The 21,122-nt window shown below is 61.6% G+C and overlaps 3 protein-coding genes across 3 annotated transcripts; all 3 read right to left on the bottom strand.

The window, feature by feature from the left end:
* Positions 1–2,494: 2,494 nt before the first annotated feature.
* CHRNG (cholinergic receptor nicotinic gamma subunit) lies at positions 2,495–6,850 on the bottom strand. The gene is made up of 12 exons (XM_066556723.1): positions 6,793–6,850; positions 6,279–6,415; positions 6,134–6,178; positions 5,813–5,922; positions 5,563–5,718; positions 5,240–5,337; positions 4,265–4,468; positions 3,862–3,976; positions 3,491–3,605; positions 2,976–3,180; positions 2,740–2,873; positions 2,495–2,662 (listed from the first exon to the last, which is right to left on the bottom strand). Exons 1-12 carry the CDS (start codon positions 6,833–6,835, stop codon positions 2,495–2,497), a joined length of 1,530 nt encoding a protein of 509 aa, XP_066412820.1. The 5' UTR covers positions 6,836–6,850.
* Positions 6,851–7,927: 1,077 nt separating this feature from the next.
* On the bottom strand, positions 7,928–11,832 carry CHRND (cholinergic receptor nicotinic delta subunit). Its single transcript, XM_066556725.1, has 12 exons — positions 11,781–11,832; positions 10,961–11,106; positions 10,739–10,783; positions 10,539–10,648; positions 10,268–10,423; positions 9,953–10,068; positions 9,500–9,700; positions 9,053–9,164; positions 8,817–8,931; positions 8,422–8,623; positions 8,197–8,315; positions 7,928–8,110 (listed from the first exon to the last, which is right to left on the bottom strand). Exons 1-12 carry the CDS (start codon positions 11,830–11,832, stop codon positions 7,928–7,930), a joined length of 1,557 nt encoding a protein of 518 aa, XP_066412822.1.
* A 1,044-nt stretch (positions 11,833–12,876) lies between these two features.
* On the bottom strand, positions 12,877–19,238 carry PRSS56 (serine protease 56). The gene is made up of 17 exons (XM_066556921.1): positions 19,094–19,238; positions 18,189–18,350; positions 17,414–17,611; positions 16,858–16,911; positions 16,355–16,544; positions 16,148–16,256; positions 15,911–16,070; positions 15,635–15,777; positions 15,345–15,504; positions 15,072–15,260; positions 14,818–14,979; positions 14,610–14,673; positions 14,238–14,400; positions 13,678–13,831; positions 13,490–13,570; positions 13,160–13,266; positions 12,877–13,050 (listed from the first exon to the last, which is right to left on the bottom strand). The coding sequence occupies exons 1-17, from the start codon at positions 19,236–19,238 to the stop codon at positions 12,877–12,879; spliced, it is 2,415 nt and encodes an 804-aa protein (XP_066413018.1).
* Between the last annotated feature and the right edge of the window lie 1,884 nt (positions 19,239–21,122).

The following is a 21,122-nucleotide window of genomic DNA, read 5'->3' as shown; positions in this document are numbered from 1 at the left end:
ACTCTCCCCTGCTGCTCTCCAGTATTTGTTAGGCGGGATTTAGTTGTAATTGCATTTTGGCAATCTAAGCAAAAATAGCCTTACAAGGCAGGGCTGAAACATTAGCTGCAGGTTCCTTTTATTCTCAGCACATTTAGCTTTTTGCAGATGACATCACTTAGGGCTTTATCCTGTTGTTGTGCCCAGCTGTGCGTCACGTCCACCTCTGTTATTTCATGTTCTCGCCCACTTCTTGCCTCTGATGCCCCTTGTCCAAGCTGGTGCTGATGAGTGCAGGCTTGCTATTAAATCTGAAAATGCTGTGGTCCTGCTGTGCTCGCCCTCAAATGCGCTTTGTGAGTGAGCTGTGGAAGAGCCCTTCCCAGGGAGGCTGTTCCTCTCCTCCCACTGCCCCCGTGGTTGAGATTTAGAGGAACTCAGCAGAGGTTCCTCTTGCTCAGCCTTGAAGAGAGTGCGCTGGCCAGTTGTGGAGTTTGTCCTCTTTAAGGCTACTTTTCCTGAGGTCAGGAAAAAAGCAGTGGTTGATCAGTGCCAAGCCAGGGGCCTTCTATAGCCTGGAGGGGGATGGAGCTAGACTGGTTTTTGAGCTGGACTTTTGGTTTGTGGTCCTCTGCATCCTGCTAATGAGAATGGTGAAAACACCGGTATGAGGTTGTTTGGGAAGGGAAAGAGCTTCTGTTGAGCTCTAGATAAAGGTTTCAGATCCTCTTCATTCAGGAAGGAAGCCTCTAGCCATGGGAGCACCAAATCTGCAGTGAGTCAAGACCTTTCCTGTTTTCGTTATCCCAAAGGCTTTGAACACCCTTCATCTTTAAATCCCTGCAAAGTAGCCTTTGGGGAAACTGGAAGATCTTTGAACCCTGGAGCTCAAAAGAGAGCATTCCCTTGAGTTCTTCTTTCCTAAGGGGATGCTGAACTGTGGTGGGCTCATGGGCCCTGGGTGACTTTGGCTACAGTTGGTCTGATGGGGGCTGATGGCTCTTCCCAGCCAACAGAGAGAAAGGAATTCTCTCTGTGGAGGGGAGATATTGCTTTGTCTTAGTGCTTCTTGATGGGGTGTGGACACAGGAGGCTGATACTGGGCTGAGGAAGTTTTCCTCTCACTGCACTCCCCCCATAACCTCAGAGGGACCTACAGGTGTTCCCCCACCAGATCCTGCAAGGCACATCTGCTGCCCAAGATCTGTGACATACAGCTCTTGCTTTTGTTCTTGTCTCTGGAATGATATACCACAGAGCTCTCCTGAGAGCTCATAAAACCATTGCTTGGAGAGGGTGGAGAGTGTGATCTCAGGTACGTGCTCCTAGCAGGCTGGAAGAGCTCATCCATTCCCACTTGTACTTTATGGACATGCTGAGCCTGAGCTCACTGGAAGAAGCAGCATCCCTGGAGTGGTAAGAAGTAGGTGACAGTACCTGGCCCTGGAGAAGGAAAAGTCACCTTGTAGAAAGCAGCGGCTGGCTGGCACAGCCCCGAGTGGTTTCGGGCTGTGACCAGGCTGCAAAGGCCCAAGAAGGGATGTCTCAGCTGCTGTGTGTTTTCCTCCCTCCCCCATCGATGCCCACAGTGCCCTCACCCCTGTCAGGCAGTGCCAGGGGCAGTTGTGGGCAGTCACCAACTGGTTTTCTCCCAGCAGCAGCAGAGGCAGCCGGTGCTGGGACTGTGAGGCTGATGCATGTCCTGGAGCCAGGCGCAGGTGACATGAGCTGGATCACAGAGGAGCAGATGCTGCTTGCCACCATTCCCAAGCTGACCCCTCTCATCTCCCCTGCCAGCAGGGACAAAGCCAGGGGGCCCCAGAGGTCACTGAGGGGCACAGGGGGATGCAGCACTGCTAGGATGGGGGAAGGGGCTGTGCTTGACAGAGATGATCCTATAGGGCAAGGAAGGCTGGTGGGGGAGGGAGTTGTGCTGATGCTCCCAGCAGGATGGATGCCACAGGGCACACATCCCTGAGGGTGTTTGGGGGCCTGGTGGCCCAGTCTTTCCACCTCAAGCTGCTTGCTAGGGATCAAGGGACAGCACCTCAGCTGTCCCCAAGACCCACAGTCAGGGCATAAATTGAGGGAAGAATTAGCTGCCACCAATCCCATCCATAGCTCCATTGTTGCCCTAGAATGGGCAGCTGTAGCTGTGATTCCTGCCCCACTGCCATGAGAGGGATGACAGTATTCCCATTTGTCCTGGGCTGGAATTTGTAAATTTGCGGTGGGGTGATGTGACGTTGCTGCCAGCACTGCTGCATGGCCTGTTAGATGTCTGACTCTACTCCAGTTTCCCCATGCTCATCCCACAGGACTGTGCAGGCTTAGAGGTGTGTGGCCAGCCTGCACAGGGTGCACATCCAGCCTCTGAGGTGGGTGGGCATGGAGCAGAGATGCCATGGAGACTTGCAAGACTTGGGGGCTTTATTTCCACATTCAGCACAGCATGAGCACGCCATGTTCCTCCTTCCCCCATCTCCACCACTTGGCTGGTGGGCACCTGTGAGCATCACTGGGGCAGGTACTGCTTGGGGTCCCCAGGGAAGGGCAGGGCAGGTGCCTGGTTGAAGTGAGCCACGAGGAAGATTCCAACAGTGCCACACACAAAGAGAGAGGCCATGATGAAGAAGCAGACACGGTCGATCACCTGTCCCACCATCATCCACTCTTCGCTCTCCTGCCAGGCACAAGAAGGGTGAGGGCTGTGCCCACTGTCCCCCCATGCAAATCCCTCTACCCCCAGCCCTGACTCACGCTGCTGAAGTCGTTCTGCTCCCGTGTGGCGTTGGCGATGTAGTTGCAGGCATCCACGCAGGCGCGGATCTCAGGACCTGCCTCCTCCAGGCTCTGGCAGAAGTCCTGGGTGCTGCCACTCTCCAGACCACGTCCTGTGAGTAGCAGAGCCAGCACAGCGGGCACCAGCAAGCGCTCAGCCACCTGGCACAAAGCCCAACTTCACAGGGAGGTGCCAACCCCCCGGGGTCACTCACCAATCTTCTCCAGCACGGTTTTCATCAGCCCATCTCTTTCCTTCTGCTTCTCAAAGAGCAGCTCGGTCCTGGCTTTCCAGAGCATGTACTCATCAGCTTTCACCATGAGCCCCAGGGAGCTGCGTCTGCGGATGGCTCGTGGAGGCCCCGGGGTCTCCTCTGGCACGGCCATGCCCAGGTAGCGGGGCAGGAGGTGCAGGAACACCTGGGCACAGTGTCACCTGTGGGGATCTGTCCCCCTCACACCGGCCAGAGCACCCAATGGGTGTGACTGGTTTCCCTGGCATTGTTTGGGGCATGGTGCTGTTGGGCTGTTGGCACTGCTCCCCAGTGTTGGGAGTGGCTTGGTGGTACAGTCTGGTCCACTGGGGACATCTGGGGCCTTCTCTTTGTGCCAGGACTTGCACTCAGAGGAAGGCATGCCTTCCACCTTACTCTGCAAGGGACATGGCCTTGATCCCCAAATACCCATCTCATTCCCCCTGTTTAAAGGGTAGGGGGATGGTGGCAGGTACCTGGCGCACTCTCTGGGACATGGAGTGAGTGTTGGGCGTTCTCAGGGAGACGTTGAGGACAATGACAGCATTCACCACAATCACCACTGTCACCACCATGAGGAAGGTCAGGTATCTGGGGAGGGGGCACAGAGCCTCAGTAGGGCTGCTGGGTCACAAGCCATGGTCGTGCAAGGTCCTTCTCTGTGCCCTCCTGCTGGTGGAAGCTGGTGACAGGCAGTGAAACATGGGCAAGTGGTAGCCCTGTGTCAGCCCCATCTGGGCTGAGGGTTATTTCTGTACCCTGGGCACTGTCTGCTCCACAGCACCTGAGATCCTGCTGGCACAGTGTGACAAGAGGGCTGGCACCCCTATCCCAATGTGTCACTTACTTCCCGATGAGAGGCACGGCCTGGGAGGTCTCAGGCACCTTCTGGGCAATGAGGAAGAGGAAGACAGTCTGGGCCAGGAGAACATTGATGGAGACGGTGCATTTCTGCCCACCCGCTGCCAAGGAGGGGGAAAGGCAGAGTTTGGCAGAAGGTAGTGCTGTGGACATTGCCCTCCTAAGGCAAAAAACCCCCACCCAAAAGCTGAATTAGACAAGCCCTGCCTTGAGGCATTAACTATGGGATACCTAGAAATTTACACACTCCTCCCAGTCCAAATACTACAGGAGTGGGTGAGAGATGATCCTGATGGTCCCCAAGCACAGAGGGGATGAGGAGCCCTTCCTGGAGTGTTGCTGTCCCCTTGCACATCCCCATGCCCGCAGTGGGCACAGTCCCACTGTACCTTTGGCGGGCAGGAAGTAGACGAGCACACCCATGGCAGAGATGAGGACACAGGGCACAATGATGTTGATGACGTAGAAGAGTGGCTTGCGCTGGATGATGAGGTAGAAGATGACCTGCTGGTACTGGATGTCATCTGGGGTGAAGTGCTCCGAGTTGATGATCTTCCGAGCGGGGCGGTGCTTGATGGCCCATTCGCCGTTCTCTGCATCGTGATGGTGCCAGGTGAATCCCACTGTCCCCACAGAGTGCTGGGCCTCCAGCCCCCCAGTCCAGGGAGGAAGGGGGGGACTGGTGATTGGCATGGACCCCACAGGGCACCCAGGCTGTACACAGTGCTAGAGCCGCTTGTGAGGGAGATGAGCACTGTGGAATGTGCCAGGGTGCCTGGGCAAAATACCCGAAAATGCAGTTGGATGGGGCACATGGGCAGATATGGGGCATCTTTAACCCCTTGGGGGCTCCCAGGCTACAGCTGTAGGGCTGGGGTGCCTCCATCTCCCACAGTGCCACAGAGGGAAGCCAAGCATGACATGGGTGACAGCGCACTGCTTGCTCACGCTCTCCGCAGGAGCGATAGATTTTTTCCCAGTCAGGATCGCAACTCAGGCCGGTAATGAAAAAATAAATCTCGCTGCCCGAAAAGCATTTTGTTCCTTCAATATGCAATTAAAATGTGATGGAAAACGTCATTGTTTGGCCATGACAGCTACGTCCCCAGCATCAATCAAGCTTGCAGGAGCGGTGCTCTCCGGCAGCAGCTGCCAGGCTGCAAGAGCCCCGAGCTGGGGGGGTTAGAAAAACAAATCTCTCCCACACTCCCGCTTCCACTAATAACTTAAGTGCCCATGTAATGGTGGGAGCTGCTAATAGTCCCTGAAGCCCTGCTTTTGGCAGCCAGCAATGTAGCAGCAGACCTGCTGGATATCCCCTGTGGTGGGACACTCTTGTGCCATGGCTGTGCCTGCAGTGTTACCTGTGAAAGCCTCGGGGTCGATAATGATCCACTCCACAGTCTGGCCATCCTCCACTGTCAGCAGCAGGTTGATTTCATTGGCACTGTACGTCTGAGACCTGGGGAGAGACAAGGTGGGCGCACAGGCTGGCATGTAGCAAGCTGGATGGGCAAGGGGTGCCAGTGTGGCACCTCCAGCTCTTCCTTGGGGTGCTTGGCTTGTCCGTGGTGCCTCCTGCTAAGTGGCAGGGGATAGGCAGGTGGCATTTATCTCCCCAGGAGCAAAGTGCATCCCATGTTAATCCCTGTGTCCCAGGAGGAGCTGTCATGGTGCCCATGCTCACTGGAAGACCATGGTGCAGTTCTGCCAGTCGAAGGGGAAGTAGGTGACGTGGATGACGCAGACGCTGCGGTAGATGGCCGGGGGCAGCCAGTAGATGCTGCCATCAGGGGACACCAACACGTTGGTGTAGAGGGTGATTTCAAATGTCCCATCGATGCTGGGGGGAAAAAAATGGGCTCAGCCCCAAACTATGCCTGGGGGGCAGCTGCCAGCCCTATGTGCGGACATGTCCCCATTGCCCTGTCACCTACTTGTTCTCCAGGACAATGTCTGGCAGCCAGACCATGGTGGAGGGCACCCGCAGCAGCTGGATGTTGTCGTATTTCTCAGGGTCCCAGCTCAGGCGATAATCAGACCATTGCTGGGAGGAGGAGAGATGAGGAGGAGGGGTCATGCAGCCCCCCAAGATGAAAGGGATTGTGAGCTGCCTGTGCTATGCTGCCCACAAAATGGGCTCATTTGGGGGTGCCCACAAAAGAGGGTGCAGGTTACAGTGCCAGCCCCTCATGGGGTGCCACCCTGACATGCAAACATAACTGGGCATGATCCTGCCTAGAGGGGAGGGGTCTCACCATCTCGATCCAGACATTGGTGGTGAGGGTCTCCTCCCGTTCATTCTGGTAGGGAAGGAATGAGGGAGATGGCTTTAGTGCCCTGCCTTCTGCCCCACAAGTGGGGGCAAATTCCCCCCTCCCCACCCCCGGGGGGGTCTCTCACCAGGGAGATGAGGTTGGTGAGGGTGAGCTTGAGGGAGACATCGATGATCTCATCCCCCCGGGCCGGGCGCAGTTGTGGATTGTAGTTGGACATGAGGTCCTGGAACAGCTTTTCCTCCTGGTTCCTGCAGCTCACACCTGGGAGGGCACACGCCATGTAACACCCCGGGGGAAGGCAGTGGGGTCACTGATGGCCCCTAGACCTGATGTGTTGAGGGGGAGGCACAGGGGTGGGTGGGTGCATGGGAAAGGGATGCCCAGCCGTGCGCTGCTGCGGCTGCGTGCGCTCTGCTCCGCGATCCCGACAGTCCCGGCAGGGGCTGCGTGCCCGGCCCGCCCTGACCCGGCTCACCTGGGCACCTCTCCAGGGCAGGACACGGGGGCAGAGGGCTGCCAGCACAGGGACAGCCCGGTGCCAGCCTGGCGCTGGACTCCCAGGGGTGACAAACCCCAAGTGCAAAGGTGGGGGGTGGTCAGGTGCCCTCCAGGCCTCTCCCTGGCCGGGCAGCTCTTACCTGCCAGGGTGCAGAGGACGAGCAGGAGGCCGTGGCCACGCATGGCGGTGCCGTGGGCGCAGGGGCTGCGGCTCCGCTCGGCCGCCTGCGCCGACGCGCTCTGGCCCCGCTGTCCTGGCGCCCGCTGGGACAGGACAGCTGTCCCCTGCCACCGTCAGCTGTTCCCAACAGCCACGGGGGCCCGGGAGGGACGGGTGAGCACCCACTGCCCCCGCTGGTGGGGCCATGCCAGAAGCTGGGAAGCTCCTCTGGAATTTTGTGCCGGAGAGGTTGGGACTGGAGCAAGGGGTAAAATGAGCTCTGTGCCGTGGGTTCCCCATGTCTCCCATAAAGGGGTGCATCTCCTTGCAGGTTATGGGAAAGGGGTGCCCCCCTGCCAGCACATCCTGTCCCTGCCATGGCAGAGGCTGCCCCCAGAACACAGGGTGGGGAAGGGGCAGGCAAGTCCCATCACATCAGCCTGGGGAGTGATGCCCCCCCGGGGGTTCAAATCCTTCCAGCCCCTGTGTAGGACGGTCACGGGGAGGGGGGGATGGGGGCGTGGGGGTGTGGTGAGATTCCTGGCTCAGTGGAGAGGATGTGACAGCTGTCCTGGGCCACTGCCGGTGGGGGGACGTCAGAGGTGTCCCCTGAAACCAGAGCCCTGGCATGCCACTGCTGAGCTGGGGAAGGAGACACCTCTCTGGGCCCCCTGCCTTGCACTGCGGGATGGGGAGTGCTGGGGGGACACTGTGGGGCCGAATGGGGGATAATGGGGGCAGGGGAGAAATGTGGGCACTGATGGCATCTCTGCGAACTGCAGTGGGTCTGCAGGGGATGGTGCCATGCTGGGGGGAACAACTCCTTCCCCAGCCCATCCTGCCCCAAGTGCCCAGCCCACAGGGGTAGCAGGGCCGGTGCCACCACACCCCTTCTGGCCACAGCTAGGGTCCACCACACTCAGGACATCCAACAACAACCATTCCCTGGGTGGGCATCACCCTCCCCAGGACACACACAGTGTTCAGGTTGGGCATCATGCCCATTGGGACACACTGAGGGCAGCCACCTGTTCAGTGCCCCATGGCAAGAAGCTTTATTTTCCCAAACCAAGACAGGTGGGGGCGAGGCTGGCACATGGGATCCCCACAGCCCCTTAGATGAAGCGCTTGTTCTCCTCCCGGTAGTCGTAGGGGTCTCCAGCAAAGGGCAGTGGTGGTGGGTGGTTGTAGATGCCCATGAGGAAGATCCAGAGGGTGCCCACCACCAGCGTGGGGGTGATGAGGAAGAAGCACAGGCTGTCCAGGGTCCGGGCCACGCGATTCCAGTTGTCAATCTCCTGTGGAGAGAGCCAGGAGCCAGGCAGTGCGGGGGCACAGGGGGCACAGAGAGCTCCCCCTGCCCTCCCAGTGCCCATGTCCCCACCTCATTGTAGCTGTTTTCATCCCTCATGTGCTTGACAATGTAGTTGGCATTGTCGATGACGGGTTTGAGGTGCTCGTAGGGCTGCTCCTCACCTGAGTCCACGCCCAGTGGCACCAAGCCTGGGGATGAGAGAAGGGGCGGTGAGATGGGCCCCAAAGGGCTGCCAGCCCTGGAGACCCGGCCCCGCCACCCTTCCCCTGTCCCCGCGGTGGGGCCGTGGCTCACGGGCCGGGGTGATGCGGCTGGTGAGCCCGTGCCGCTCCGACTGCTTCTCGAACATGAGCTCGCTGCGGGACTTGACGCTGAAGTATTCCTCTGCCTTGGCGATGTAGCCGGCCGAGCTGCAGCGCCGGATGCAGGGGGCGCCCGCCGGGCTCTCGCTCGGCTGTGTCATGCCCAGCAGCCGGGGCAGGCTCTCCAGGAAGACCTGGGACACCAGAAGGAGTGTCATGTCCCTTGGCCACCTCCCCAGTGTGTTGCTGCCTTGTCCCCACTTTCTGCCCACAAACTCCATCTGGCACAGATGCAATGCCAGGGCTCTGCTGTCCCATGACCTCTGTGGGGTACAGTGTGACCCTTGTACCCAGCAGTGCACCCACCCCAGCCCACACCCCGCTCACCTCTCTGACCCAGTCAGACATGATGTGGGTGCTGGGGGTGCGGAAGTGGAAGTTGAGGACCACGACAGAGATGATCACCACGGCTGTCACCAGAAGCATGATAAAAAGCAGGTACCTGGGAAGGAGCATGGCCTTGGAGCTGGCATTACCACAGGGACTGGGCACAGGCAGAGCTGCCCTCTGGCACCAAGGGACTCCACAACACCCCGCTGCACTCAGTGGTGCCCAGGACTCACTTGCCAATGAGGGGGATGGCGTGGGAAGTGGCAGGCAGGCGCTGGGAGATCAGCAGGAGGAAGACAGACTGGGCCAGGAGCACTGAGATTACCAGGGTCATCTTCTCACCACCTGGAGAACAGGTAAGCTCAGGGCAAACCTTGCCCCAGGTACCTCTAGCAGAGTCCCCAGTGCCAGGATTGCCCTTCCAGTGTCCCATGACACAGTGCCCCATAAGGGGTTTTCTGTTATGGGAGTACCCATGGGTCCCACATGGGATATCCTGTGCCCAAGTGCATCTCTGCCAGGATGCCTGGCTGGGGTGGTGGTGTTCTACTGGGGATATTCCAGTTCTAGGATGTCCTCATGTTGGACATTGGGGTGTTGCCTGGTGCAGGTGTGGGACACAGAGGTGCCCCATGGACGTGACTCCCATTACTGGCACATGTGCCACAGGGCTCACTCACTGTCAGCGGGCAGGTAGAAGACCAGGATGACCATGAAGGCGATGAGGATGCAGGGTATGACGATGTTGATGACATAGAAGAGCGGCTTGCGCTTGATGATGAGGTAGAAAGTGATGTCCTGGTGCTCACTGGTGTCCGGGGGAATGTCAGGGTAGACGTTCTTGCGGGCTGGGCGGTGGATGATTTCCCATTCCCCATTCTCTGCCAGGGCACAGGGGACAGCACACAGCATGGGGGACACCTGCCATGGCCGTCCTTACCAGGTCGCCTAGCACCATCTCCCCCCTCAGGGTGTGGATAGCATTCCAAGGTGGAATGAGTGCCAGGGTGCCAAAGCCCCAGGTAGTGAAGTTTCTCCATGGCAATGTGCCCCCACTTCAGAATGCCCCCCCTGCCTCTCACCTTTACAGGTGTCCCACTGCCACAGGACATGACAGAGAGCACCAGCATTACCTGTGAAGCCTTCGGGGTCGATGATGATCCACTCCACTGGGTAAGACCTCCCTGTGTCTGGGTCACTGTCTGTCTTCAAGTGTATGTTGATCTCCAGGGCACTGTATGCCAGCGACCTGGACCACAGCCAGGGGGTCAGACAGTGAGGGGCTGCTGGGTACCCACCACCCAACCCACCCTGACCTCCAGCATAATGGACTTAAGCCACCAAGTCACCTACGCCCCTTGCACCTTGACAGCACAGGGAGGTGCTGGCAGCAGCAAACACTCAGGCATGACACAGCCACACTGCTGCCCTGACCCAGCCAGCAGCACCTGAATCTGAGGGAGCAGTTCTGCCAGTCGAAGGGGAAGAAGTCCACGTTGATGAGGCAGGTGCTGCGGAAGATGGCGGGGGGCAGCCAGTAGACGTAGCCCGTGTCGTAGATGAGGACGTTGCAGTAGTAGGCGACCTCGAAGAGCCCATCATTGCTGTGCCAGCAGGGACACAAGGTTATGGCACAGCTGGGAAGGGGCCAGGGGAGTCCTGGACACACACTGGGAATGGTTCAGAAGGGTTGGGAGAGGAAATTAAGGCACAGCTCACTTGTTCTCCAGGACTATCTCTGGCAGCCACAGCATGTCTGGCGGCAGGCGGAGCACCTCAACGCCCCCAAACTCAGACTTGTTCCACTGCAGGCGGTAATCGGTCCAGCCCTGGAGGGGAGGATCCTCAGGTCACCCCCTCACCATGCTGGGCCATCCCATGGTGGCACAACTGATGCTGTGGCACCTGTCCCTACTCACGTGCTCAAGCCATACATTGGTGGTGAGCGTCTCGTCCACCTCTTTCTGCAAACAGCAACATGGGGCAGTGAGATGCCAGGGTGTCCCCCCAGCCCAGGACCCCCAACCCTCACCAGCCAGGGCTGGGACAGCAGCCTCAGGGTTCCCCCCCATGCAACCAGCCCTAGGGGCGAGGCATGGCTGGGGGACACCCCAGAGTGGGCCCTGCCCACCAGGGCTCACCAGTGAGATTAGGTTGGAGAGGGTGAGGGCCAGGTAGACATCCACAACCTCGTCAGTGGAGACCACAGGGCGCAGCTCTTTGTCATAGCCCTTCTCCTCAAACAGGTGGTGGATGAGCCGCTCCTCGTGGTTCACGCAGAGCCCACCTGGGGGTGTGGGGTCAGGCAAACCAGGGGGCTCAGGGGTTACTGGGCCCCTAGGGATGCTCAGCAAGGACAGGGTGGTGTAAGAATAGAGGGGAGAGGAACAGGCCAGGACACTGCATGCCTGTGCTGCACAGGAGAACAGACATGGACGTGCAGGAATGACAGATACGTGGGAGCATACGGTCACACATGGTCACACAGGACAAGGACGTGGGCACAGATACAGAGGGACACACAGACACAAACCCAGCACAGAGAAGGACACAGACAGGAGACATTTGGATACAGACATGGTGGAACTGTGTCCATAGAGGCTGTACACACAGAACACACATGGACTCATGGACACAGACCCAGAGTGTGCAGGGACACGTGGTGATAGATTCGGCACAGACAGACACAAGGACACATGGACACAATGACATTGTGCACTGACGGCACATAGCCTGGGTAGGGACATGGCTCTGGGAGGCACAGCCAGGAAAGAAGCGCAAAGGACACGCCGTGAGCAGACTCTGCCAGGTAATACCCAAAAGGCAGCCCTGGGGACCCTGGTGCCCAGTTTGGACCCTGCCACCATCATCCCCCACCAACCCCATTGAGGGGGCCCATAACCCCCTGGGCACCCCATGCAGCAGAGCAGCAGGGCACCCCATGACCCAGCCCCTGCTCACCCGACAGCATCAGTGCCCCGAGCAGGGCCAGCTGCTCCAGCAGGCTCCCCATGCTGTGCCCGCGGTGCCCTCACGCCGTGCCAGGCCCTGGCTGCTTCCCTGCCTGGCCTGCCTGAGCGGATGTCCGGCTGCCGGAGGGAGCGGGAGATGGATGGTGCCAGGTGCTGAGGGGGAAGGGTGCCGGCACCAGGGAGCTGCTCCAGCCCCTCTCTTCCGGCACCCCACGTGCAGGGAAGGGGAGATGGGCAGGCACAGCTGGCCTTGCTGGCCCCACGGGTGTCAGCCTGAGCCTGGGCACTGCAGCACAGGCACTGCTGGGCACAGGGGCAGCCGTCCCTGCCCTGCTGCTCAGCAGTCCCAGTGATGCTGCTCGGAGTGGCAGGGTCCCCACAGCAGGGTCCCCAGGGTACCCACTGATGCCCAAGCACAGGGCTGGCACCCACCTCTGACCACTGACCCCGGGCACACTCGGCCCCTGCGTCGGGAGGTTTCATGTGGGTCCTGGAGGGTGTCACCAGGGTGAGCACCAGTGCTGTGCTGTGGGTGCTGCGGGGACAGGAGGGTGTCTGGCCCCTGGGGAAGGGGCTGGGGAGTCTGCCAGGGTGGGCACAGCAGGAACCAAGGCTGGAGGCATCACTTCAAAGTACAAGGGGGATAGGAAGGAGGATGCAATGGGATATCATAGCTGCCCTGGAAAGTCCCTCCACTGTCACCCACTTCACCAGCACTGTGTGGCACAGCATTTGCTTCACATTCACCAGCTACTGGAAAATAGAGCCCTTCTTTATTGAAAAATAAAACTTCTCTGTACAAATAAATAACAGCTCAGGTGCTCTAGGGAAGATGGGGTGAGGGTGGGCTTGCCAAGGTGGGGGTTCCAGGGGAGAGGAGGACTGTGATTCCTGGCTGAGATGCTTCAGGTACCTGCCAGGGCCCCATTGCCCTGGGGAAGTAAGGAAGTGCTGATGGGAGGAGAGACTGAGGTACAACTGGGGAGAAAGGGGTGGAAGAGCCTAAAACTGGGAGTGGAGTGTGTTTGAAGGACATAAGGGACACCTGCCCCAGTGCCTTCTCCCCATGCCAGCACACTGCCCCTTTAGGTTTTCAGCGCTTCAAGCGCCAGAGCGACCAGGCCAGGCATGCTACGGGCCAGTGTGTCACTGTCCAGCCCCACAAGGCCAGTGAAGACTGTGGGGCGGCCCCCCACAGTGGCCCGAACCTGCGCCCGGTACAGTCCCTTGGTGTTTTTGGAGCCCAAGTCCACCAGGATCTGTGGGGAGACAACAGCACCATGAGGCCCAGGGGAGCCACGGGCAGAGTGGGACAGTGGCAGGCGGGGGGGGTGGCACTGGCTGGCTGCCAGGGTGTGTGGCACTCACCTCTTGGAAGGTCATGGCCAGCTGTGCCTCGGGCACGCGCAGCACCCAGGCGTACAGGTCCCGCACTGCGCCCACCCGCGCTGCCGACGCGTTGAGGCCAGGGCAGGCTGCACCCCCCGGGACAGGCAGCGGAGACATGGAGGGGACATCAGGGATCAATCGTGGGGGCACTGTGCTGCTGCCCACCACAGGGAGGAGCACCCTTGCTCTGGGGACACCAGGGGAGCGCGGGCAGAGGGGGGGAGTATAGCAAAAGACAGGGGTGCAAGGCTGGGCTTTCACCGTTCCCATGGTGATACCTTGCACTCTGTAGCATCTGTGGGAGCTTACCTCTGCCCACACCTGCCTCCTCCTCCTCTTCCTCCTCCACCCTGGGCAGCTCCGTGGGCACCAGTTCTCGTTTCTCCCTCCCTGCCACCGAGAGAGGTGTAAAACGCCAGCGGGCACTGGCTGGGCACAGAGCTGGCCAGTGGATGGACACCCTGCTGCCCCATTGGCCCCAGTCCCTCCAGGCTCACGGGGTTCGTGGCTTGGCATGGGGGTCCCTGCCAGCTCTCCAGATGCCCATTGTGGCTCCGTGGCTTCCAGGGTGGTGCCAAGGTCCAGCTCTGCCCGCAGCTGGGAGAGGAAGGCTTGTCCCTGTGCCACCATCTCCTCCACCACATCGTCACCCTGATGAAGGGAAGAGTGGGACAGGATAGATGATAGGGCACCCACAGGGCACCCGTGGGCACAGCCACATGCACGGGGGCAGAGTGCAGGGCATGGGTGTGCTGGTGTCAGACAGGGCACTGGTGACATGCAAGTGCTTTGTGGCTGTGTTGGGTCAGATCCTAAGCTGCAGGGTCAGACCCATGGCTGGCTCTGCACTGGCTGGACTCAGAGAACTGGTTTATTTGGGGAGGGTGAGATGCCCCTTCTGTGGTGGCAAAGTGAGAGATGCCACTTCTGCAACTGCACAGAGGACAATGGACCCAAGGGATGTCAGGAGGGGATACAGGGGAACTGAAGGGGTTTGGTCCGTGGTGGCCCAGTCACAAGAGGACAGGGGTCCCCCAGCCTGTCCCTCCCCACATACCTGCAGGAAGAGCTGCATCTCCCCGGAGAGCTGCTCCCTGTCCCGTGCTGTCACCAGGTGGCTGCCCCCTGCCACAGTCCTCAGAGCCTCCACCCAGTCCTGCAGCTGGGGTCCCACTACCCCAAAAAGCTCTGCAAAGGGGGGCAGCCGCCTGCCCCCCCACCTGGAAGCACAATGGGGTGAGCTCAGACTGGGTGGGCAGTGCCACCCTCTGCACCCCACCTGGTCACTCTGGGGGAGTGCCCTGGTAGCAGCAGGAACAGGATCCCAATGCTTCAGGATGTCCTCAAAATGCCATGTCAGTGCCCACCAGTATCTCAGCCACCTCCCCAGCCTCTTTAGCCCCTCATCCCGTGGCCCACCATGCCTCACCTGCTGAGGGGTCTCTGGGGTCCCACTGCTGTGGGGCTAGATTGGCCCCCTGCCACAGCCAGGCCTGTGGGGACAAGAAAAGGACAGGACAAAGGATAGAGGAGCCCTGTTGGGAAGCCAGGGCAGGCTGCTGGTGCTCCAACCACCAGAACAGGAGAGACTGAGGGGACCCCAAGTGGGCATGGGGTGGTCCAGCCTGGGAGAGTACCTGGGGCATCCCTGCGGACACGGGGAGGGAAGAAGTGCCCGTAGATCTTGCCCAGGAGCTGGGGCAGAGTGCGGGTGAGGAAGGAGAAATCAAACTGGTTTCGGATGAAGTCCCCAGCCTGGTGCAAGAGATCCACCAAGGTCTGGGCATAGGAGTGCAGCTCTGTGGGCATAGAGGGAGAGACCTGACCCTGGTCCCACGCCAGAAATGGGGTCCCTCCCTACACCCTAGCCCTGGCACGACCCCCAGCTCACCACATCGCCTCGTCCTGGCGTGGCAGGTGTCCTCAGCCAGACGGGCACAGGTGGCCCGGCCCTGAGGAGCTCGACAGGAGCCGGCGTAGAAGGCGCAGAGACGGGCACGCTCCGGGGACTGCTGCTCGGGGGGCAGCTGTGCCACGGCCAGCAAGTCGAAGCAGCTCGGCTCTCGGCTGCCAGGGGCAGCTGTGAGAGAACCGGCGCTGCCATGAGTGCTGAAAACCCCCTGGGCATCTCCGTGCCCCCTGCGGTGCGGCCAGGAGCACTCACAGTCCATCTGGAGACTCAGCCAGTCCGTGAAGGCAGTGACACGCGTGTAGACTCCTGGTTTGCCCCGCTCGCCGCAGCCATCACCCCACGAGGTGATGCCATAGAGGACAAAATGGTGCGAAGTGGGGTCCTCACATGCCAGCGGCCCCCCTGAGTCGCCCTGCAGGGGAAATGCCAGTGCACTGGGCTGGGCTGGGACCCCAGCCATACTGATGGGCTGTGTAAGTGCCCAGCACTGTGTGAGGGATTTTTGAAGTGGGGTGCTGACAGTCCCTCAGGCACGGTGTTACCTGGCAGGAGTCAATGCCTCCAGACAAATACCCAGCACAGAACATGGCACTGGTGAGAAGGTCCTTGCCCAGGGCACCCCGGCACGTCTCCTGGCTGAGCAGGGGCACCTGTGCCTCCATCACCACGTCAGCTGCTGGTCCCTCTGCCAGGCAAGGCACCCGTTATGGGGTCCCCTGTGCTCATACATCTCTCTTTCACATCCCCCTGCCCTGCCTCGGGGCGCTGGCTGGGCACCAGAGAAGGCACAGAGGGGAACATCCCACGGAGTCTCTTACCTTCATAGAGGGAGCCCCAGCCCGCGATGTAGCAGGGGGTGCCGGGGCTGGGCTCCGCGGAGCCTCCGGGAAGGCACACGGGGCTGACGGTGGGTGATGGGGCCAGCGGCACTGCCAGCTCCAGCAGCGCCAGGTCCCCGTGGAACGTCTTGGGGTTAAACTGGAAGATGTGGGGATGTCGGTGTGGGCCTCCGGGGCATGCACAGGGAGGTGGGGGTGGTGCCCACCTCCACCGACCTTAGGGTGAGGCAGGATGCGCCGGACGGGCACTGCCCGCTTGCCCGCTCCCGGCTTGCCCAGCTCGTGGTCGCCCACCACCACTGTCCAGGCCAGCTCGTTCCGGTTCCTGGCGGGGTGAGGGGCAGCCGGTTACAGGGGTGATGGTGCTTCCCCGTGCCCGCCTCTGCAGAGCATCGTTCCCGCACTGCCGTGCCCGCACCGTACCCGCCAAAGCAGTGTGCCGCCGTGAGGACCCAGGAGCGCCCCACCAGCACCCCTCCGCACATCAGCTCCCCGTGCAGCCGCACCGACACCAGCCAGGGCCAGGCGCCCCGCGGGGCCACGCTGCCGCCCATGATCCGGCCGCGGGGGGCTGTGCCGTTGGCGTGTGGGACCCCGCGGCGCCCGCAGCTCCCTGGGGACAAAGTCGGGATGAGGGGGGCGTCCTGCTGGCCGGCTGCTGGACACCCCGTCTCCCAGGTGGGCTCGGGTGGCCGGCGATGGCCGTGGCAGGTGGAGGGGGTGGCGGGACATGAGGCGCGTCGGGCGCGCTGTCAAGCCTCATCGTGCTCACGGAGGCGAGCGGGCGGAGGGCCGGGGGCACCCCGCAGCCCGGCAGCTGCCGACGCTAACCTCTGCCCCCCGGCCCAGCAGGCAGCCGGGGGCCGGGGGCGCCCGCCGGCGTGGTGGGGGGGTGGTGTGGGCACGGCGGGGCCGCCCCGGCTCACCTGGCATTGTCGCCTCCACTGCTGCGTCAGGACTCGGGGCTGCGGCCACCGTCTCTGCAGGGACAGGCTGTCATGGCATGTGGGGGACACTCCCCCCCGATGTCACCACCACAGCCCTGCTGTCCTCAAGTCGCTCAAGTTCCTTTCAGTTCCCCAGACCCACATCAGCCCGAACAAACATCCCTGTACCACCTCAGGGAGTGCTCATCACCCCCAGTGACGAGTATCCCCATCTCCCCTTGCTCACTTCTCCCACTGCAAATTGTTCATTGCCCCTCAGTGTCCCAGCCCAGCCCAATTTGCTCATCACTCCAAATACCTCCATCCCCCAAATCTCCAATTCCCTTCCCAGATCCATCTCCCAGCCTTCCATCCCACCAGAGATCCCTTATCACTCTCCCATACCCTCACCTCCACCATCTCCCCACTCCATCCCAACACTCTCTATCACCCCAGCACCACATATCCCTTCCAAGCATCCCCTGGGGATATCCCATTTATTATTGTAGGGTCTCCCATCTTTGGGAGGGTGCAGGGGGTGCAGGTGCCCACTCACGGCACTCCTGGAGGCGGCGGTGGCAGAGCTGGGCGCTGAGCGGGGCGCAGGTGTGCAGGGCCCCCTCGGGGGGGCACAGGCGCTGGTAGGGGGCACAGGCCTGGCTCAGCGCCCGGTTCCGCTGGGGCAGCTCGGGCAGTGCCTGGGCATCCAGCAGGGCCTGGCAGCTGGGGGGCATGGCAGGGGGCACAGCTGGCGCTGCAATGAGAGCAGGGCTGTGGGCATCGCCGTGTCCTCCCTGTGCTCCACTGCCCAGGCCAACCCAGTCTCTGCTTTGGGATGGGTGGGAAGGGAGTATGATAGGCTGTGGAGTAAGCATGTTTTGGTAGGGTCTTCTGGGTACTGGGGTATGTTTTTGGGGTGAATATCTGAAAAATTCACAAGGGTTTAGGTAATGATTTGGATAGGGCTCCAGGTGATTGGGTAAGATCTAGATACAATAGGAACTGCTTGGGCAAGGTCATTAGCAGTTAGGATATATTTCAGGAGTCAGGGTGCTGTTTTGGTAAAAGCCTGTAGGTTAAGCCTGTAGGGGATGAGTATGGTTTGGGTTAAGATCTTGGGGTATCATTTTGATAGGATTTCTAGTGGATGATGTAGGCATCCAAATATTTGGGTAGAGTCTCCAGGCACGGGCGCAGGTTTTGGTAGGATCTTCTGGGCATGGGATGGTGTTTGGTTCTGGGCTGCGTTTGGCTGGGGATCCTGGGTTCTATTTGGGTAGGGTCTCCTGGGGACAGGGCAGGGCAGTGGGGGCAATGGGGTCATGACTCACGTGGGCAGCGGCCGGTGATGTTGGCGCAGGGTGGGAAGAGGCAGGGGGCACAGAGCCCGCAGGCGCCGCGCTGCCGCTGCTGCTCAGACAGCGCCCGCTCCAGTGCCAGCAGGGCGCTCCTCAGGGCCGCCTCCAGCACCAGCGTCCCCCGGCTTGACAGCGCTGGTGGGTGCACACAGGGGGCTCAGACCCCCAGAGCCCCCACTGCTGCCCCCCACCACAGCCACGGGGTGTCCCCAGCCCGCCTGGTGCCCACACCCTGGTATTGCCACAGCAGGTGTCAGGCTGGGCATGGCCTGTGAACTTTGACATTGCCTACAGTGACAGCCACCAGTGTCACCTCCCTGCTGCAGCTGGCACACGCACACCTGGGTGTTTGCCCAGGACTCTGTGTTCCTGTTTTACATGGAGACAGGGTGTGAGCTCAGTCAGGTGTGCCCACGTGTACCTCTGTGCACACTCTTGAGTGCACACTGGTTGTACCAGGGTCCGTGTGCCCGTGTCTGCATGTTCCTGCATGTGCCCATGTGTGTGCAGCCCTGTGCCTGCCCTTTGTGTGCATGCCCCCTTGTGCCTCTATCTGTGACCACCTGTACCCATGCAGAGCCACCTTCCATGCCCTGGCAGATTGTCCCCTGGAAGTGGCACAGTGCTGGTGCTGCAGGGCATAAACCACAGCACTCCCTGCACCCCCTGTGTCCCCTAGTGCCACTGGCAGCACTTGACACTCAGTCCAGGCAGCACAGACATGCCCTGGATTTTAGAGAGTTTTGATAAGGACCTGGCCATCCTGCTTGTGCTGCCACCCTACCTGAGAGTGAACCCAAGGGTCCTGTCTCCTACAGCCACCTCATCTGCAGCCAGACTCTCCCGCAAAGACACCCCCGTCCCTGTGCCCCACTGACCTTGCAGGATGCTGGCTGGCATGGGGTACAGCCTCTGGCCCAGGGGAGCCCCCCCCACCAGCTGCAGCAGCGGCAGCAAAAGCACGGGGGGGACCAGCCGGACCCCGAGAAGACCATCCCGTGTCCTCTTCCCTCTTTGCTCCATCCCCGGGCGGGCAAAGGGGGGCAGGCGGGGGGAACCCCCGAAATGCCCGAGGCAGGCAAGGAGGGATGGATATATACGGTGCCCCCCGGGCGGTGGGAGGAGAGAGGGGCCGGGGAGCACAAACAGGCGAGTTCATTAATGTCGCGCCAAGATGCCAGCTCGGGGCGGGGGGCGCGGGGGGGGGCGCAGCCGGGGCCTCAATGCCGCCTTTGTTCGACGAGGCCTCCGGGCGGGCAGCATCAGACGGGTGCTGCGCTCCAGCGCTGCCCGCGGCCCTTGATCATTTTCACGCCAAGCCCTGGCCGCGCCACCCTCCCTCCTGCGGGCCCCGGGCGGGTGGGAACGCACCGGCGGCTGCGGGCGCGGGGGGCCCGGGCTGGGCGTGGGAGCCCCGCCGGCGGTTTCAAAGGCGGGCAGCGGGCCGGGAGCGGCCGAGCGCACCAGGCGGGGGAAGGGAAGGCGGGGGTGTCCGGGCCGGGGTCCCTGCTCTCTGTGCCAGCCCAAGCCTGGCTGAACGGATCGCCCCGCGTAAGGGCACTGCACCCCCGTGCTGAGCAGCGACTGCCCCCGGGGATACCCCTCCGATGCCCCTCGCCGCAGTATGCCCTGTCCTGTGCAGGCAGGAAGACGTGCCCCGGCCGGGGCCGGTGGGACCGTGTCACCGGCTGTCCCTCTTGCTTGTTCTCTTCTCTAGCAGAGGACCCGGGTTGGGGGCAGCTTTGGCCCCAGGGATTGGGGGGCTACACTCACCAGCCCAACTGGACAGTATGCTATGTGCCTGCCGGTCGGCTGGTCCACATTTTGGGATGCCACTGCCTTGCCCCAGTTGCCACCCTCGTGTGCCCAGGAGCCCAGCCTCAGCTCCTTTGGTGAAAGTGCAGCTGCATCTCCATCACTTCTTCGGGGTGCAGAAGATGCCCATGCCCCCTCCTCTGTCCCTGTAAAAGGAACTGGGGTTTCTGGGTCCCATGTCCATTTGTGGGATGCCCATCTTTGCCAGGGGGAAGAGATGGGTGCCCGTGTCCAGAGCTCTGTCTTTGCTAGGGGTAGGGGCTGTCCGTGTCCTCATGTCCTCTGGGGAGCAGGGCGTGCCCGTGCTCAAATCTCTGTACTCCATAGGGGGTACCCACGCCCCGCTCTCTGCCCCCAGTAAGTGCAGCGGGTGCCCGTGTCCCCATACCCATTTCGAGTCCGGGGGATGCTCGTCCCCATTAGGGGCAGGAGCGGCTCCGTGCCCGCGCTCCTCCTGGTCCCCCCGGCCGCGATGGTGCCAGCGGGGCGCGGACAATGCCGCTTCAGAGGCACATCAAAGGCACGGGCTGCCCGCGGCTGGCACGGCGACAGGCCCGCCGCAGATGAAAGCCCCGGCCGCGCGGGCTCCCACCTCGACCGCGGGGGCACGCTGTGCCTCCGCCCCACGGGGGACGGCGGGGCCGAGTGGGGGGACACAGCACCGCAGCACACAGGGGAGAGCTCTCCCGCCCCGTCCCGGTGTCCCCGCACGGATCCCCCCCACCAGCGACACGCGGGGGTCCAATCGCTCTGCTGACCGCCGTCGGCACCCACGCGGGAACTTGAGGCCGGAGTGGTGCTCGCCCCCGGCCGCACCGTGCCCCCTGCTCCCGGTGCCGGTGCCAACCCCATTAACCTAATTGGCGAGGCGCTCGGCCGCCCCGGGCGGCGGCGGCAGTGGGACCCCGGGGCCCGGGCAGATCCCAGCCCTGGCAGCGGACGAGGGGGGACGGTGCCCCCGGGGCCCCAATTGTCCGGTAATTGGCGCGGGCAGCCGAGCCCGGCCGGCAGCGCCGCGGGGCGGGGGAGCGGACATGGGCGGGGGCTGTACCGGAGCTCCCGGGGGTGCCCGGGGCTACATGAGCCGGTATC

Source organism: Molothrus aeneus, chromosome 10, assembly GCF_037042795.1.
Source record: "Molothrus aeneus isolate 106 chromosome 10, BPBGC_Maene_1.0, whole genome shotgun sequence".
Classification (NCBI taxonomy): Eukaryota; Metazoa; Chordata; class Aves; order Passeriformes; family Icteridae; genus Molothrus; species Molothrus aeneus.
Note: the sequence above shows the minus strand (reverse complement) of the source record. Positions and strands in the feature narration are given on the sequence as shown.

Coding starts and splice junctions, on each gene's coding strand:
- CHRNG (XM_066556723.1), bottom strand. CDS start 6,835: ATGCGTGGCCACGGCCTCCTGCTCGTCCTCTGCACCCTGGCAG. Junction 6,416..6,792: donor CGTCCTCTGCACCCTGGCAG/GTAAGAGCTGCC, acceptor GTGCCCTCCCAG/GTGTGAGCTGCAGGAACCAG. Junction 3,977..4,264: donor CTACTTCCTGCCCGCCAAAG/GTACAGTGGGAC, acceptor CCTCCTTGGCAG/CGGGTGGGCAGAAATGCACC.
- CHRND (XM_066556725.1), bottom strand. CDS start 11,832: ATGGGGAGCCTGCTGGAGCAGCTGGCCCTGCTCGGGGCACTGATGCTG. Junction 8,316..8,421: donor CAGCCGCATCACCCCGGCCC/GTGAGCCACGGC, acceptor TCTCATCCCCAG/GCTTGGTGCCACTGGGCGTG. Junction 8,111..8,196: donor ATGAAAACAGCTACAATGAG/GTGGGGACATGG, acceptor CTCTCTCCACAG/GAGATTGACAACTGGAATCG.
- PRSS56 (XM_066556921.1), bottom strand. CDS start 19,238: ATGGAGCAAAGAGGGAAGAGGACACGGGATGGTCTTCTCGGGGTCCGG. Junction 16,912..17,413: donor CCGCCGCCTCCAGGAGTGCC/GTGAGTGGGCAC, acceptor CTGTCCCTGCAG/AGACGGTGGCCGCAGCCCCG. Junction 14,401..14,609: donor CCCCAGAGACCCCTCAGCAG/GTGAGGCATGGT, acceptor TTGTGCTTCCAG/GTGGGGGGGCAGGCGGCTGC.